This window comes from Tachysurus fulvidraco, chromosome 21 (assembly GCF_022655615.1).
Source record: "Tachysurus fulvidraco isolate hzauxx_2018 chromosome 21, HZAU_PFXX_2.0, whole genome shotgun sequence".
NCBI lineage: Eukaryota > Metazoa > Chordata > Actinopteri > Siluriformes > Bagridae > Tachysurus > Tachysurus fulvidraco.
Window position 1 is genome coordinate 10,778,115 of NC_062538.1, and position 16,332 is coordinate 10,794,446.

At 35.7% G+C, this 16,332-nt stretch overlaps 2 protein-coding genes across 2 annotated transcripts; one reads left to right on the forward strand and one right to left on the reverse strand.

Moving 5' to 3' along the window:
• Positions 1-1,056: 1,056 nt before the first annotated feature.
• Positions 1,057-12,042, forward strand: hpse (heparanase). The gene is made up of 12 exons (XM_027140056.2): positions 1,057-1,476; positions 2,217-2,362; positions 3,042-3,170; positions 4,365-4,538; positions 5,239-5,410; positions 6,336-6,383; positions 6,649-6,742; positions 8,156-8,262; positions 9,259-9,373; positions 10,062-10,189; positions 10,420-10,572; positions 11,345-12,042. The coding sequence occupies exons 1-12, from the start codon at positions 1,253-1,255 to the stop codon at positions 11,499-11,501; spliced, it is 1,647 nt and encodes a 548-aa protein (XP_026995857.1). The 5' UTR covers positions 1,057-1,252; the 3' UTR covers positions 11,502-12,042.
• A 655-nt stretch (positions 12,043-12,697) lies between these two features.
• Positions 12,698-16,332, reverse strand: LOC113638669 (myosin light chain 5-like). Its single transcript, XM_027140058.2, has 8 exons — positions 16,063-16,332; positions 15,379-15,457; positions 15,156-15,263; positions 14,250-14,325; positions 14,044-14,148; positions 13,214-13,292; positions 13,018-13,066; positions 12,698-12,907 (listed from the first exon to the last, which is right to left on the reverse strand). The coding sequence occupies exons 2-8, from the start codon at positions 15,379-15,381 to the stop codon at positions 12,806-12,808; spliced, it is 522 nt and encodes a 173-aa protein (XP_026995859.1). The 5' UTR covers positions 15,382-15,457; positions 16,063-16,332; the 3' UTR covers positions 12,698-12,805.

The window sequence follows — 16,332 nt, forward strand, 5'->3', positions numbered from 1 at the left end:
GTCCTTATAAGACACATTCATAGCATGTAAACGTTTGTGATTAAATTCCAAAAAATGGTGGCTTAGTGGTTAGCATGTTCGCCTCACACCTCCAGGGTTGGGGGTTCGATTCCCGCCTCCGCCTTATGTGTGTGGCGTTTGCATGTTCTCCCCGTGCCTCGGGGGTTTCCTCCGGGTACTCCGGTTTCCTCCCCCGGTCCAAAGACATGCATGGTAGGTTGATTGGCATCTCTGGAAAATTGTCCGTAGTGTGCGATTGCGTGAATGAGAGTGTGTGTGTGCCCTGCGATGGGTTGGCACTCCGTCCAGGGTGTATCCTGCCTTGATGCCCGATGATTCCTGAGGCTCCCCGTGACCGGAGAAGTTCGGATAAGTGGTTGAAAATGAATGAAATGAATGATTCAATAGTAAAATGAACAAGGGGTTGAGTAAGAGTCAAGAACATCAGGGTGTTTGATCTGATTCTAAAGCAAAGAAGTGCTGAGTCTGAGTTAAAAGGGAGACAAACAAGGTGTCGTTTCAAAGTCAAGTAGAAGGCAAACAGTTGTCTGAGTCAAAACCTAAACCAACAAGTTCTCAGTCTAAGACTGTTGTGTTGAATCCAAGTCAATGAGATCCAAGGAGAAGAGGAAGGCAAGTACAAGTCAAGACAAGTATGAAGATAGTCAAGACGGCAATTAAGTCCGTATCAAGATCAGTTGATTGTTTTTATAATCTTTTTAAAAAGACTTGAATTGCAGAACTATTTATATACAATATATAATATATACTATTTATAGTTTTAAATTTTTATCTTAGTATAAAAGCTACATATAAATAAGCAGATCAATTTAAACGTCAGAACTTTAAAGTTAAACTAGGTTTAAAAGCAGTGACAGCTTCATCAGGGTACATTATTGGTCTGCAGTTTATGGACAAAAAAAACTGAATGGAGCTTCAAAAAAAGGACACACCACATTCCACTGGAACACCGTTGATGGGCGTGGCTTCCGAGAAGCTTCTGTCCAATCACCTGTTACCTGAATATCATTAAGCCACACCCACGTGTTACAATCACGCCTTTGTTTGTTTATACTAGACTAGACGGTTCGGAGCCGGAAATCCTGTGCGAGCGAGTCAGTTAAAGCATTTTAAAAGTTTCATGAAGCCGGTTATGATTATCTATATACAAATATCTTATTGTGTGTTCAGTGTATGTAAATTAGCGTGATCATGAACAACCTGGTTATGTAGATAGATATTACTTTAGATAATGATGATGCGAAATTCAGGATCCTGGAACCGATTCGTAGCTTTTGCGCATTTCGTTACGTTTTCTGTGCTTTTAAAAACATTCCTTGTGTCAGCAGTGGTTTTAAATTCTGTAAATGTGGAAATAGATCTTTCTCGTCTGGCCAGAAAAGTGGATGAAAGGTTTCTGTCTGTGACTATAGATGCGAGTCTGGTGGCAGAGGAGAAATTCATGTTCCTTCTCGGGTGAGTGTTAAATAAAGCGCATGATACAAAGAATGAAGTGAACTCTCACATCTGTGCCATTTTTCTGACACATCTGTCTATCTAATGTACACCCCCCACCACACACACACACACACACACACACACACACACACACACACACGCTCTCACGCGCACACACACACACATTTTTAAATATTCTTATAATGTTTAGAAATGTCAGAAATGTTAAATGTTCTACTTTAAATAATAATTCTTACTTATACTGTACTGTAAAAGCATGCATGTTTGAAAAATAGTGAGATGATGGATCAGAATTTCAGCTTTTCATTTTCTGATATTTACATCCAGATGTGTTAAACAACTTGGAACATGACACCTTTTCTGTGTGAATAAAAGTGCAGGAACAGATAGTATTGAAGTATATAACAGTGTCCATTACATCGAGCCCACTGACCACACAATTGTTGTTCTTTACTATATAGTTCCAAGAAATGCACTTAGGGACTTTTTCATTTCACACTCCTCTTGAGGAAGTGAAATACTGCTCAGTTGGGTTAAGGTTAATTAATGTAGTTAATTAATGTATTTTTTCTTTTGTTTTAAAAAAGCAAATGTAAACTTGTAGGAAAAGCTACTATTGCTTGTATGACACGTAAATACAACAGGTATTGTTGATGTGAGGTTATGTAAAGTCACATTGCTTATTTTATGAATTGTTTGTAAAATATAAACAACATGCTAACATGATGTCTCTTCAGCTCTCCAAAACTGAGGACCCTTGCCAAAGCTTTGACTCCTGCATTTCTGCGCTTTGGCGGGACTGAACAAGATTTTATGAAATTTAAGCCACAGAGTGAATATTACATGACTAAAAGCTACAGTGGAGATTATTTTCCTCATTTAGGTACTGTCACATTTATTGTACTTTATGCTTTAAGAGCAGCTTGAAGGTCAAGTGATTGCTTTCACTTGACATTAACTGTGATCGTTCAGAAAACAGGAAGCTGATATTATGAAATGTAGACTGAGTAAAACTGAATTTTTTTTTACTACACTCTAAATTTTACACAAAATTCCAATTTTCCAAAATATCGTTGTACTGACTAAGATTCCGAACATGTGACTTAAGAAATGGATTAATTATTTTAAGGTTTATATTTTATATTTAGATTATATATATTTTACATTTTTATATTTTATGTTTGATTAGATATTTGCATATGCTAACATTAAAACTAGTCTTTTATTAGTCTTTTTTTTTAGGGATTACAAGGATTTTGATTGTTTTCTGGATGAAAATCACCTTCACGTGAATGTAATTTCTGTCTCTACCTTTCAGTAAGCTAGTATGTATCATAGCATATGTTTATTATATTGGCAACTTCTCAGTGAAGGCACTACCGATCAGCAGGTTGTACCTTTGAGCAAGTCCCTTAACCTTCAAGTTCTTAGTTATATAAATGCACCTTTCTCTTTTTTAAATGGCTCTGGATAAAAGCAACAAACAAATCTGTCAAATACTGTAAGATTTAGTTTTTTTATTTGTGGAAAAATCCTGTTTCTGTTTGGGATTATTCTTGTAGGACCTGCGTGTAGTAAATATGAGCTGCCACCATTGCTAGAAGAAGAGCTAAAGCGAGACTGGGCAGTACAGGCCTTACTCTTACGGCAGGAGGATGTGCAAGGAAAATACAAGCAAGTAGATTTTTCTGGTAAGCAGGTTATTGAGTGACAGGTTATTGAGCTATATTGAGTGAATAGCTGTCACTATTATTATTTAAACTTTAAAGTTACAATCAATTATAGTTTTCTACAATAGGGTCAGATTTGTACAGCTTGGTTTCTGTGTTTAGCTTAATGGGTTTGGAAGTTGAGACTGACATGACCAAAGTCAGGTTGATGACTATTTCCACGTCATCAGACACATTGTTGGATAAAGATAGATTTTCTGGAAATTTCCATTGTACTGTTTGAGACAGAGATGTTAATTTTAGACTCTCTTGTTTCTCTGTAACATTTTCTCAAATGATTAACTAGCACCAAAGTCGAGTTCATTCTAATCCTCAGTTTGTTTTTATAATGTACAATGATCAAGTAAAGCTGAAAAGAAACATTTTTTCTTTAAAGAAATGTCACGTGCTGATATAAAAGAAAAGCTGCTTTTTTGTTACACACAATGTATTTTGTAATTTAACACTGTTTAACACATTCGTTCAAGTCATGTTAAGAAGCTTTTATTGTCATTTCAACTATATACAGTGTATGTATATATATATATATATATATAGGTATATATAGGTATATATTGGTGGCAGTACATAGTGAAATGAAACAGCGTTTCTGCTGCACCATGGAGCTACATAACACAACACAGAGCTAGATAACACAACACAGAGCTACATAACACCACACAGAGCTACATAACACCACACAGAGCTACATAACACCACACAGAGCTACATAACACAACACAGAGCTACATAACACTACACAGAGCTACATAACACTACACAGAGCTACATAACACAACACAGAGCTACATAACACAACACAGAGCTACATAACACCACACAGAGCTACATAACACCACACAGAGCTACATAACACAACACAGAGCTACATAACACTACACAGAGCTACATAACACAACACAGAGCTACATAACACAACACAGAGCTACATAACACAACACAGAGCTAAGGATTTATAGTTGTCTTAGCCACATGAAGTGTGCAACCTAGTGCAAACAGTGCGAGACAAAAGACAGTGCAAACAGACAATACAGAACACTACAGGACAAATACACAAAATAGAACCACTTACTTAGTGTGATAATCTGGATTTGTGGGTAAATGTAAGGAACATTTTTGTATGTTTGTTTAATGATCTTTTTCATGTTTGTGTAGAACATGCCGTAGATCTGCTTTACTCTTTTGTGAACTGCTCGGGATTGGAGTTGATCTTTGGCTTAAATGCGCTGCTACGATCTCCTGAGAATATGTGGGACAGTCAGAATGCCGAGCTGCTGCTAAACTACTGTGAGCGACAGCAGTACAAGATGTCCTGGGAGCTGGGAAATGGTGCGACTCTGTGTTTGTTTTTGCTTCAACCTTTGTATCAGGGACATTGCTATCTTACCAGGAAATGTTGACAGATTAAAAAAATAAAAAATGAAATGTGATGTGGTAGTGTAAAGAAGCAGGGTGATTGTTTATGTTTCATTATGAACTATTACTCTGTTGTATTTATTAAATAATAATCTCATCATTTTTATCCACTTATAGTTACATTTTGGATGTATTTATTTTTTAGAATTAATGTGGATCATTTTGAGACAAGCCTCTTTCTTGTTATCACTTATAGCAGCTTGAAGTTGAAAAGAAAAATATGCAGCTTGAAGTTAGAAGGAAACCACAAAATACTGTACAAGTCCTCTGTCCTGATGACTTTCCAGTGTTTAAAACTTAGTGTTACCGTTAAAACGCATTGACAGAAAACTTCACCATATCAGTAATGAATTTCACCACATTTTTAAACCCATGACTGTCCCCCTGGCCCGAGCTGTTACAATAGAAATAATAACATGTTAAAATGATATAAACGCGTTAATATAAATTTATTGATTTGTGTAAGCATTGCTGTTATAGAAAATTAATCATCACCTCATGACCAACAAAATTAGCAAATTCAACAACACTGTCATGTAATTTACTATTATAAATGGTTCATCGTTTATTTCTAGTAAAGCATTAAATCTTGTGCTGTGGATTTCACTTCCAGAACCCAACAGTTATGAGAAGAAGGCAGGGATCAGGGTGAACGGTTCCCAGCTTGGAGAGGATTTCATTCATCTGCGTAAAATCCTGCGGAAATCAGAACTGTACAGTTCCTCGGGTCTGTACGGACCTGATATCAGTCAGCCACGAGACCACCGCAAAGACCTCCTCACTGGGTTAGACACCAACACCTCCCTCAGAGCTAGAGGAGAGCGTTAACTACTGTATATTTATTTTATAGATGCACTGAAAACATATGACTATAATAGATACAAAGGGATGAGAGGCATTTGTCACGTAATTGGTAATTTGAAAGTGATAAAAATGCTGTTAGCTCAAGTGTAACTGTCACAGCAGACACATTTAACAGTGCGGTCAAGCCTGTCAGTGTAGAAACTAGAGTGTGAATATATCTAAGGTCTTACTGAACCACAATGCACTTGGGCCCTAAAGCTTCCCTGTTTTACTTAAGATGTAGATACTAGAAAGGTTTACTTACACACTTTGTTATTAATTGCTGCATGTAACACTTTTTTTTCCTAGAAAAGAAAGAAAATGTGCATAAAAATGTTTACAAAAAGACGGATGAAATTGCCTACTGTTAAACCTCATATATACAAACACTCCAAGCTGGAGAATCAAGTACAGTAAACTTCATTTAAAATGTAAAGCCAGCTCTGTTGTTTAATAATGAAGAACACAGTCATTCTGAATAACTGCTGAATGTTTCAGTGTAGAGTGGACAGGAAATCTCGCGGGTGGCAGCTAAACTAAATTGCTAAGGAAAAATAAATAAATGAATTAATAACAATTAATGTTAGCAAAAGTGGACCTAGTGATTGAAAGCTAAACCTAACCTAGTGTGAGCGGCTGTCAATCAAGCATGCTGAACAGAATATTACGCTACATCCATACTTTCAGTGTGACCAGGAAGTTCAGCTGCTTGTTAAGCTTTTGAGGTTTAACAAACATTGAAGTTTCATAACATACAGTTCACTAAAGTACAGACAGGAGTGATCATAAATGCTGCAGTATGTTACACATCACATCTTTGATTTGAAATTCTGAACTTTGATGAGTCTTTTTTGTATATTTTTGTAGGTTTTTGGAAAGCGGAGCTGAAGCCATTGATGCCTGTACCTGGCACCAGTATGTCTCTCACACACACACACACACACATACACGTATGTGCTAAAATTAAATCTGAACTTTTGCAGTAACCCAAACAATTTTTTAAATTTGTTTGTTTCTTAAAAAAAGCCTTTTTTTTAGCTGACCAGCTAAAAATAAACTGACCAGCTAAAATGGCTGCTGACTGTGCAAATATTGAGCTTGGTTTTGCTCTGTACATTTATTCATGTGACTTTCCTGCATGATTTTAATTTGTCACATGTCTTTTTATATTTGTTGTTAGTTATTATGTCAATGGAAGAGATGCATCTTTGGATGATTTCCTTGATCCCAAAGTTCTTGATATGCTGGCGGATAAAACAGACGAGGTCCTCAAGGTAACACTACTGACTTTATTTTTCCTGTTAGTGATTACAGAACTGGCTGTGAATGAGTTTATTAAATTAAATAGATATAGACATATACAAACACATAAAATCTGTATTTAACTCGGACTGTAAATATGCTTTATCTAACACGAAGTTGAGAAGCTTGATGTTGGATTACTAACTTGTTTCTCCTCTTTCCTTAAAAATATATGTATATACTAGATGGTTTTACAAATATGTTGGTTTAATAAATTGCTTTTTTTTTTTAATTAATAATGGATCAATGTAGAGGGGCACGGTGGCTTAGTGGTTAGCACGTTTGCCTCACACCCTCAGGGTTGGGGGTTCGATTCCCACCTCCGCCTTGTGTGTGTGGAGTTTGCATGTTCTCCCCGTGCCTCGGGGGTTTCCTCCGGGTACTCCGGTTTCCTCCCCCAGTCCAAAGACATGCATGGTAGGTTGACTGGCATCTCTGGAAAATTGTCCCTAGTGTGTGATTGTGTGAGTGAATGAGAGTGTGTGTGCCCTGTGATGGGTTGGCACTCCATCTAGGGTGTATCCTGCCTTGATGCCTGATGATGCCTGAGATAGGCACAGGCTCCCCGTGACCCGAGAAGTTCGGATAAGCGGTAGAAAATGAATGAATGAATGAATGGATCAATGTTGATAATCTCCTCCGTGAACCCTTCCAACTGTATCATATTTGCTACAAGATTTTTTGAAACCTCTAAACAAACAACATTGTACTTTCCTGAAATACTTTCCTGAAAAACCTGTTGTATACAATTCTGAGGGATTTATACAATTCTGAGGGATTTATACATTTCTCACATGTCTATTGTGGGAAAAAATAAAGGCCATCTTTGCCTGAACAAGAAAAGAAATCTTTTGTCTATTTAAAAAATAAACCAAGAAACGGACCAAAAGAAATGTTTCAAATGTTTCAAATGCAATGAACAGTCTTTTGGTTTTGTGCTAAAATAAACATTTCTGTAGACAGTAAATTGCTATAAACACCCAATGTAGCAAATATGATACAATTTCTTTTTTAAATTTGTTTAAAAACCTAGTAAACAGGTCAATAAAAAAATAGAATGTTTTGCCAATAATACCAGGCTTTATAGGGTTGATTAACAAAAAAAATGTCCTGAAGGCAATATACACAATTGTCCACACTGTCTTGGAAGAGAGGGATAACAGATTAATTTGTAGGATATTGTAAGCAATCAGGGATAATGAACAGGTCAGAGACTTCTAATGCTGAGATGTTAGATGTGAGCACACGGCAGTATCGAGTGAAGTTGTTCGAAATAATCTCAAGGTTTAACTTGTAAGACATTCTGTAGAGAGTAAACTAGATTTCCGTCACACAATATCACTTGATACCAAATTTTGTAATGTTGTAAATGTGTCTGTCTGTAGATTGTCAATTCTCTGTCTCCTGGAAAGAAAGTATGGCTTGGAGAGACAAGCTCAGCATACGGCGGTGGCGCATTCGGTCTCTCTGATACTTTTGTTGCTGGTTTTATGTGAGTACATACATGTACGCTCTGTGGTCGATGTGTGGCTAAATAAATCTGTGTGAAAAATCTTTTAAAAGATCCATAGAGTGGAACATGTGGCTTTTTTTAATAATATGAATTAACTCTCCAGTATTACAAACTGAGTTGAAAAATGAAGTTTAGTAAAAAATGCTGTCTCAAACAAGCTCATCTAACCATATCATTCAAATGTTTATACCACCAGAATTGAGAATTTTATGTCAAGCACATTACATATTATTGTTATTATTTTATTACTGAGAGTTTATGCTAGCATTAGCTAGAAAATGGCAAATAATGAATTTTAAAAAATCGCCCTCGCTGTATCCATCACAAATTGAGACTGAGAAATTTAAATAAGAATTTCAAGGTCTGTATTGTGATTTATTTTCCAGAGCATATTTTTCTACTAAATTAAATCACAATGTCAATTTCACTAGTCAGATTTTTTTTAAAATAAATAAAATGAAGGGAATCCATTTCTTCTGCTTATTTATCAGTACCACCTAGCTTTACATGAACGGATTAAAAATTTAAAGGAAGTATTTATTGTTTAGCAAAATGAAATGAAAGGAACTTATAGTTATTACTGGATTTACCAGAAAAATCTAGTATTATACGATATATATAAAATTAATCTTTCCAACTACATTTTGGAATAGGGCCTTGGGGAATTGTTTATTCAGCCACAAGAGCATTAGTGAGGTCAGGCACAGCTGTGAGGCAAGAAGGTCAAGGACAAAGGAGGTATCTAGTTCATCTCAGAGGTGTTTATTGAGTTTAATGTCAATGTGTCGACATTGTCATAGTCATAGGGGCATAGTCATGCTGGAACAGTGGTTGGGTCTCTTAGTTTCAGTGAAGGAAAATATTAATGCTACAGAATATAAATCACACAATTTTATGGTTTTTGGTTTATGTAGATTTATGTAAATTTTAGAAATGTTATACCTGAATAAATCACCGTGTGTTTGTTCTCTAAAGGTGGTTGGACAAATTGGGACTCGCGGCTAAGCTGGGATTGGACGTGGTCATGCGACAGGTGTTAATTGGCTCTGGGACGTATCACCTTGTGGATAATAATCTTGATCCACTTCCTGTATGTTACGTGCTGCTGAGTCAAAACATTTCTTGCCATAATTTCTGGAATATAAATTAATAAGCAATTACACATGAAGCTAATTTATTATTTATACTGGTGGATTTATAGTTATTTTAACTGGTGTAATTTATTTTAATGCTAGTTTATCTGTAGTTCACTGATATTTACCACTGAAACCTCTATGATTAACTAATTTTGCAAAACGGTTGGATTTTCATTACTGTAATTACAATAACAAATGCTCAAGTTAGAATGAATGCTATGTTAAAAGTTAGAACAGATGCTATGCCTCATGAGTTTAAAATGTTTGTATACTCTCGAAATAAAATGCAAATTAAGAGAAGGAGAGCAAAACTATTTGTATAAAACATTTTCTCGATCGCTGTCAGATTGTCTTGATTGCTATGTACTGTAAATATTTTGACATGCTGTTGTTTGTAGTTAAATTAGCAAAAATAGGAAACATTTATTTTCCAATTTTGTTAAACATGCAAACATTTTGCATTAAACTGTACAGTCAGTTCACTGTGGATTTGCCTTTTGTACTGAAGAGCAAAAAATTTCCTATAAATACCTGGTAAAAGTTTTGGTACGACAAAATCTGCTGAAATCTGATTTTGAAATAAGACACAAAGTATGAAAGTGGTTTCAGGGCTTTAATAGAACTACTGTGTGTTTACGGCAGGATTATTGGCTGTCGGTTCTGTACAAGAGACTCATAGGACCTGAAGTGCTGACAGTACAGGTTCCTTCAGGTTCAGGGAGGCAAAAGCAGCTCTTACGGGTATACCTTCATTGCACCAACAAAGAAAGGTACTGTAACAGATTTTTAACCTCAAGATGAACATGCAAAGATTTTATTCCATCTATAACTCAGAAATTTGCCAATGATTACACACAATCTTATTTATTAATTTTGCAGCTGCACTATTATCAGAGCTCATACTGTAAAAGATTAATCATGACAAACTAACCAATCAAAAATTCAGCAGCACTGTTGTATAAAAAAACAATTAAGTTTAGGAAGCTACTTTTCTCCTCAGTTATACTTACAGAAAAGGTGCAGTCACTTTGTTCACCTTAAACCTGAGCAAGAAGCAAATGGTGATCAAGCTGCCGAAAATCGTCTCCAACAGCACTGTTGAAGTATTTGTGCTCCAGGCAGCTGAGCCAGGGGAGGACGGCCTCCGTTCCAGGTGATGACCACAAAGCTAGGGCATTTCTAAATAAATGTGTGTTCTTGTATGTTCCAACCTGAACTAAGTTTAATTCCAGCACACAGACGCTTGCATTGGTGGGTGCCTTAGCAACAAAGAAAAATAGTCTGTACAATATTTAAGCAAATATCCAAAAACAGATCTACTTCATATGAACATAGGTTGGCCATAGATATCTACTGCGCTATCTGAGCCATGAGACTTGATTGACAGCTCACCTAATTACAGAGATACAAAGTAAACTCTTTATAGGTCTCAATAAGCTTAGCTCACACTCACAAGGTTAGCTTTCATTTACTAGGTTAGCTTTTACCCTTACAATTAGATTTTGTATACTAGGATAGACTTTAGTTATAGAGGAGCTTATGCAGATTTCATCCATAGTAAGCTTTAGCTTTTAATTATTCTGCTAGCAAGGGCTTACGTATATTTGAGCATAATTCCTGTGCTATGGGGAAGATACAAGTGTTAGATTTTTAGATTTTAGATTATATGCTGTGGAGATTTCCATAAGAGCATTATTGAGGTCTGACATTAATGTTAGCTGAGGAGGTCTGGAGTTCAGACAGTGTTCCAGTTCATCTCCATTGTATTCAGGGGTTGAGGCCAAGTCCCTGTGTATCTGTTATGCATAAATGTCTTCCAGATCACCATAAAAACACTTTAGAAATGTGCATGGTATGAATTTGCATTCAGCATGGTTTTTTTTTTTTTTTTTTTAACAATTTCTTTAAACCAATTCAATCTGCAGATCTGTCAGGCTGAACGGTGATGTGCTGAAAATGGTGGATGAAAGGACTCTTCCATCTCTTCATGGAGTTGAACTTCCTCCTGGAGATCATCTCAAGCTTCCTGCACTATCGTTTGCCTTCTACGTGCTGAAACAAGCTGCTGCTCCACTGTGCTAAAAACTCAGTGATGATTTTATCCTGAATGTTGTTTATGGGAAAGTCTTGGACATTGCTCCATGAACATTAATATATTATTAAGATTTTAAGAGTTTACATGTTACTTTTGAATCATCAGACAATCACTGGCTACTTGAACACCTGCTCATAACACAGTGCATTAAATCATGCAGGTTTGGGTAAAGAGCTTCAATTAATGTTTAAATCAAACATCAGGAAGGAGATTTAACAGATATGTATGATATTCAACAACAGGTTACTGAGGTTTACTGAGTAAAGCTTGGAATGTTTCCAAGCCACATATTTAAAAAAATATATTTTTGATGCCAGTAAAAGTAAAGGTGTTTCTTTGCTATATTTGTGCAATAATAACGAGATTTTTAATTGTGGTGTTGTCAAAACCAGTCTATATGGAATGATATTTGCACTTTAATAAAGCACACAAAAATATTTTTATATTAGTAAATAAATTGTGGTAAAAAAAAAAAAACAACAACAGTTGAATGAAATCATTGAATTACTATTAAATGCAATAGTTTTATTGTTTTGTAACCATTTTCTTCTAATAGCAATAATGAATTGTTAGCACTCACTCACTCATTTTCTACCGCTTATCCGAACTTCTCGGGTCACAGGGAGCCTGTGCCTATCTCAGGTGTCATCGGGCATCAAGGCAGGATACACCCTGGACGGAGTATTGTTAGCATTCTTATTGTTATTATTATTTTAGGTTCTGAAAAAGTGTCAATTGAGGTGAGGGTCTAAAAAAAAACTAGCAAACTCTGCAGACGATCAAAGTGCCTTACACGGTGCTACCACCATCATGCTTCTCTGTGGCGATGGTGTACACTGGGTGATGAGCAGTGTTTGGCTTATGATTTGTGCTAGGCCAACAAGTTGAATTTTGCGTTTATCAGACCAGACAACACTTTTCCACATGTTTACCATACGAACGGCTTCTCCCATCTGTGTTGATGTTTCAGAGTTATCTTTGGACATGGTTGCTTCTCTGTGTAATCCCTTTCTTGCCTAATCACTTACCTGTTCTTTACATCTATCTATTTATCTATCTGTCTGTCTTCAGTTGTAGTAAATCTCTCTCTCCAAGATGTAAATTGAAGCAGTAAAAAAAATGTAGTTCTGAAAAGGGGAGATACTTTTATATTTCCTCTTTTAAAGATGTGAAAAACATTCAATGAAATAAAATGCATTTATTTTAGAGCAGATAAAAACACTGCTGACTTTTGTTAGCAGATGTTACACAGAGTAAACAACAGCAGGAATAACATGTGGCTGGAGCTTCTTCACTCTTCCTGCTGTTCTCCGTGTGTAATGATGTAACAGAGCGATTTGTAATCCAGGTTTCCTGCTGTGTCGATGTTAGAGGACTGGAACATCTGACATACCTTTCATTAAAACACAACGTAAAGTATATATGTGAGTGTGTGTAGAAACGACCTCAAATCAAAAGCGTGTTACAAATATGACAGATGATCTGTATAGATGGAGGTCTCACCTCCTCTGCACTGAATTTGTCTGCCTGCGTCATAAGCATGTGTTGTAATCTAGAAATGCAGAATAACACTGATTAATTTAGATCTAGATTTATCATTTTTATGCCACAGTCTCTGTTGAATGCTTGTTTTGGATTGGTCAGAAGGTGTTAATTTTTAAATAATTATTATTATAGCAGTCCTGTAATGTTAACTTACTCAGCTGTATGTATGTATCCCTTGGCCTCAGGATCAAACATCTTAAAAGCATTAAGTATGGTGTCTTCTGGGTCAGTACCTACATTCAGAGACATATTATTTCAAAATTATCCTTGCTTTTGTTGCCCGCCATATAAATTATAACAAACAAAACTATGAACAGAAATGCTTTTAAAGGACTTCTGGGTCACCAAACAGTGTAGACTGTAATATTTTTTAATTAAATTTGCTATGGCTCTGCCATTTAATTCTGATTATTTAAGCCTGTTTACCAAAATGTGAGCTACATTAGTGTAATACTTGTTATATGAGTCCATAGGAGTCTAATAATCAATAGATGCATTGATTATGTTGAGTCCAAGACAGGTCCCAGGAGCAGCCCATTCTTTTAACAAGTGCTTCAGTGTGATACTACATTCTATCATTGCTTTGGGGATTTGGGGAGAATTAATTAGCTAAAGTTTGAAAATTATACAAGAGATTTCTTTTTATGAAATGCAACAACACAAGTAGTAAGTAAAATACATTAAAAACAAACATTTCTTTTGTAGAATATGTACTTGTACTATATTATACTGTATATAAGAAGATCATAGTCAACAGAAATGTATGTGTGAAAATAAAAACGCTCCCAAAAATGCTTTGTTATTAATTACACATAAGAGGAAATCATTTTCAATCAAACTGAATCGTTTTTCAAAACTTTTTTCTAAAATTAAAACCTAGTATTAGATTGGTACAAATCTAATATGTAATTTGTACATGTTCTTGCTCTTACTGTACAATGTAGTATCTTTTGCCTAATTGCTTTCACATTAGCTGTTACTCACCATGCAGTTTTTCTCCAAACAGATTAAGGAACATTGTGAAATTGATTGGCCCACTGGCTTCCTTAAGCATGTCTTCTAGTTCATTGTCTTTGACATTCAGTTTACCTGTGGATTAAAAAGTACATCTCAATTAAACATACAAATCTTATAATGCTTATAATGTATTTAAACAAAGCAGATCATTAAGAAAATAAACCCACACTGACCAAGAGATGCATATGTGTCTTTCAGGTCCTCCTTGTCAATGAAACCATCTCTGTTTTGATCGATCAGTGTAAAAGCCTGAACCAAAGAGAAATGATCATCACTGTTAGACAAAGTGGTTAAATTCTCAAACTTCATTTTTTAATAAACCACTGATCCAATTCTGAGACTCTGAATCAAACAGATATTGGTCTGAACTCTGATTTGCCTTTTCAATGATGCTCAATCCACCATTCAGCAATAATTTTTGTGTTTGCATTAAAGAAATTCAGACCAGATCAGTTTTGACACATTTATGTAGAGTTTTTTTATTTATACAACTAACACAAAAACATACTTACTTGCGATTACTAAAGTGTAGAATCTTCTGTATTGGATCACCACAAAGTAGTGGATTGTACTGAAACTTTGAGGTCATACGAGTCGAATCATTTAAATGACTTTTAATGACTCTTATCGAATTATTTACTTGCACAAGTCTACTCTCTGATTGTCCATCCCTTTTAAGCCTGTTATTCATTATTTGTCACAATGTACAAGTTCCCAAAAATATTTTGGACTCATTAATTTTGCACTCTCGTGTGCTCTCCATGTGTCGGTGTAATAGAAGACATTTTATGACTTAAGAAACATAATCAGTTTGTTGTTGCCTGTGTGACTGCTCCATGGGTTTCATGTCATGTTCAGCCATCAGAAAACAGATTTTAATAAAAAACTATTTCTAATACTGTCAGAATTTAGTTTTTAGCTAACTCTGGTTGCAGTTACACCAAATTAGTCAATAGCATAGCAAATCCCAATGAACTACCATTACAGAAACCCTTACAAATGATAGATTAGTGCAAAACATGAATATATGGGCATGGAGCATCCCTGATTGTTTTCTGTGTTGGCTGATAAATTCATACCTCTTTAAATTCCTGGATCTGAGTCTGCTCGAACATAGAGAACACGTTGGAAGAAGCCCTTTGAGCACGTTTTGCACCTCCTTCCTTCTTCTTGGTTTTCCTGCTGGCCTGAAAAGTAGTGATAACACTAAAACTTTCAAAAAGAAATTTTCATTGATTCTTCATGGGCAGAAAAAAAACCCCAGATATATTTCAAATATACCAATAATTAACAACAATTTACCATTTTCCTCCCACACCAATCCTTCTCTCTAAAAGATTGTGCAGAATCATTGTGGAAAATCTGAGCTTAAATATAGCAGCTGTCGGTAAGAGGGAGAGGCTCAGAATATTTCATTTGGGACAGAAAGTGTCCAGCAGGACCAGCACTCAGGCCACAGGTCCATACATGGACACATTGTTAGACAACACCCAAATGCTTTAACGGATAAATGATAAAATATATAGAATCTTTTAAAAGTTTTTAGCTCTTAAAATTTTAAATACAACAGGTGACATAGCTGCATCACTTGCTGAAAAAAAATCGCATTTTCATCATATAAACATGCAGAGTAATATACTCTTATTTCCTATTATGTGAATAATATGTGATCACATATGGAGGTCATATGAAAGGGCACTTCAGCATGTTTAAATACATCACATCATGTTAAAAATAGATGAAAAAACATGAAAATAAATCCTGATGCGCATCCAGGTGTATCATGATCTGTGTCCTGTGCAAATCATGTGGGGAAATAAAGGAATCATTTTCAAAATGTGAAAGTAATGTGGGGAAAATTATATGTGAATTTAAGATTTTCCTGTATCAGAAAACTTAAAGTTATAGCTTCACCCTGGGCTGCTACAGAGAGCTAACACTGGAAACTCCTTCCATAAATGTGACTGTAAATAAACATCTCCTTACAGGAAACATCACCATATGAATAAGTATATGTTTTATGTTACAAAATATTCTGGGTTTAAGCCTCAGCACTGCCAAGCTGCCACCTGTACATGAGTCTGTCTGTCTGTGTTTGCCCTGTTTCTGTCTACTGTCTTGCCCCTGCTGTTAATTGGTTGCTCCGCCCACTCATTTGTTACCATGGACACTAATTCAACTCAGTCTTTCCTCCAGGTGTGTTGTCTTTGTCACTGATTGTCTCCGCTTTGTGATTGGTTCTTGTTTGCTATATCT

Excerpts from the sequence above, each read along its gene's own strand:
- hpse (XM_027140056.2), top strand. The coding sequence starts at position 1,253 with ATGATGATGCGAAATTCAGGATCCTGGAACCGATTCGTAGCTTTTGCG. Across the intron at positions 6,743-8,155 it reads AAACAGACGAGGTCCTCAAG|ATTGTCAATTCTCTGTCTCC; the intron begins GTAACACTACTG and ends GTCTGTCTGTAG. Across the intron at positions 10,190-10,419 it reads CATTGCACCAACAAAGAAAG|TTATACTTACAGAAAAGGTG; the intron begins GTACTGTAACAG and ends TTTTCTCCTCAG.
- LOC113638669 (XM_027140058.2), bottom strand. Across the intron at positions 14,326-15,155 it reads AGATCCAGGAATTTAAAGAG|GCTTTTACACTGATCGATCA; the intron begins GTATGAATTTAT and ends TCTTTGGTTCAG. Across the intron at positions 12,908-13,017 it reads ACAAATTCAGTGCAGAGGAG|GTATGTCAGATGTTCCAGTC; the intron begins GTGAGACCTCCA and ends TTTTAATGAAAG.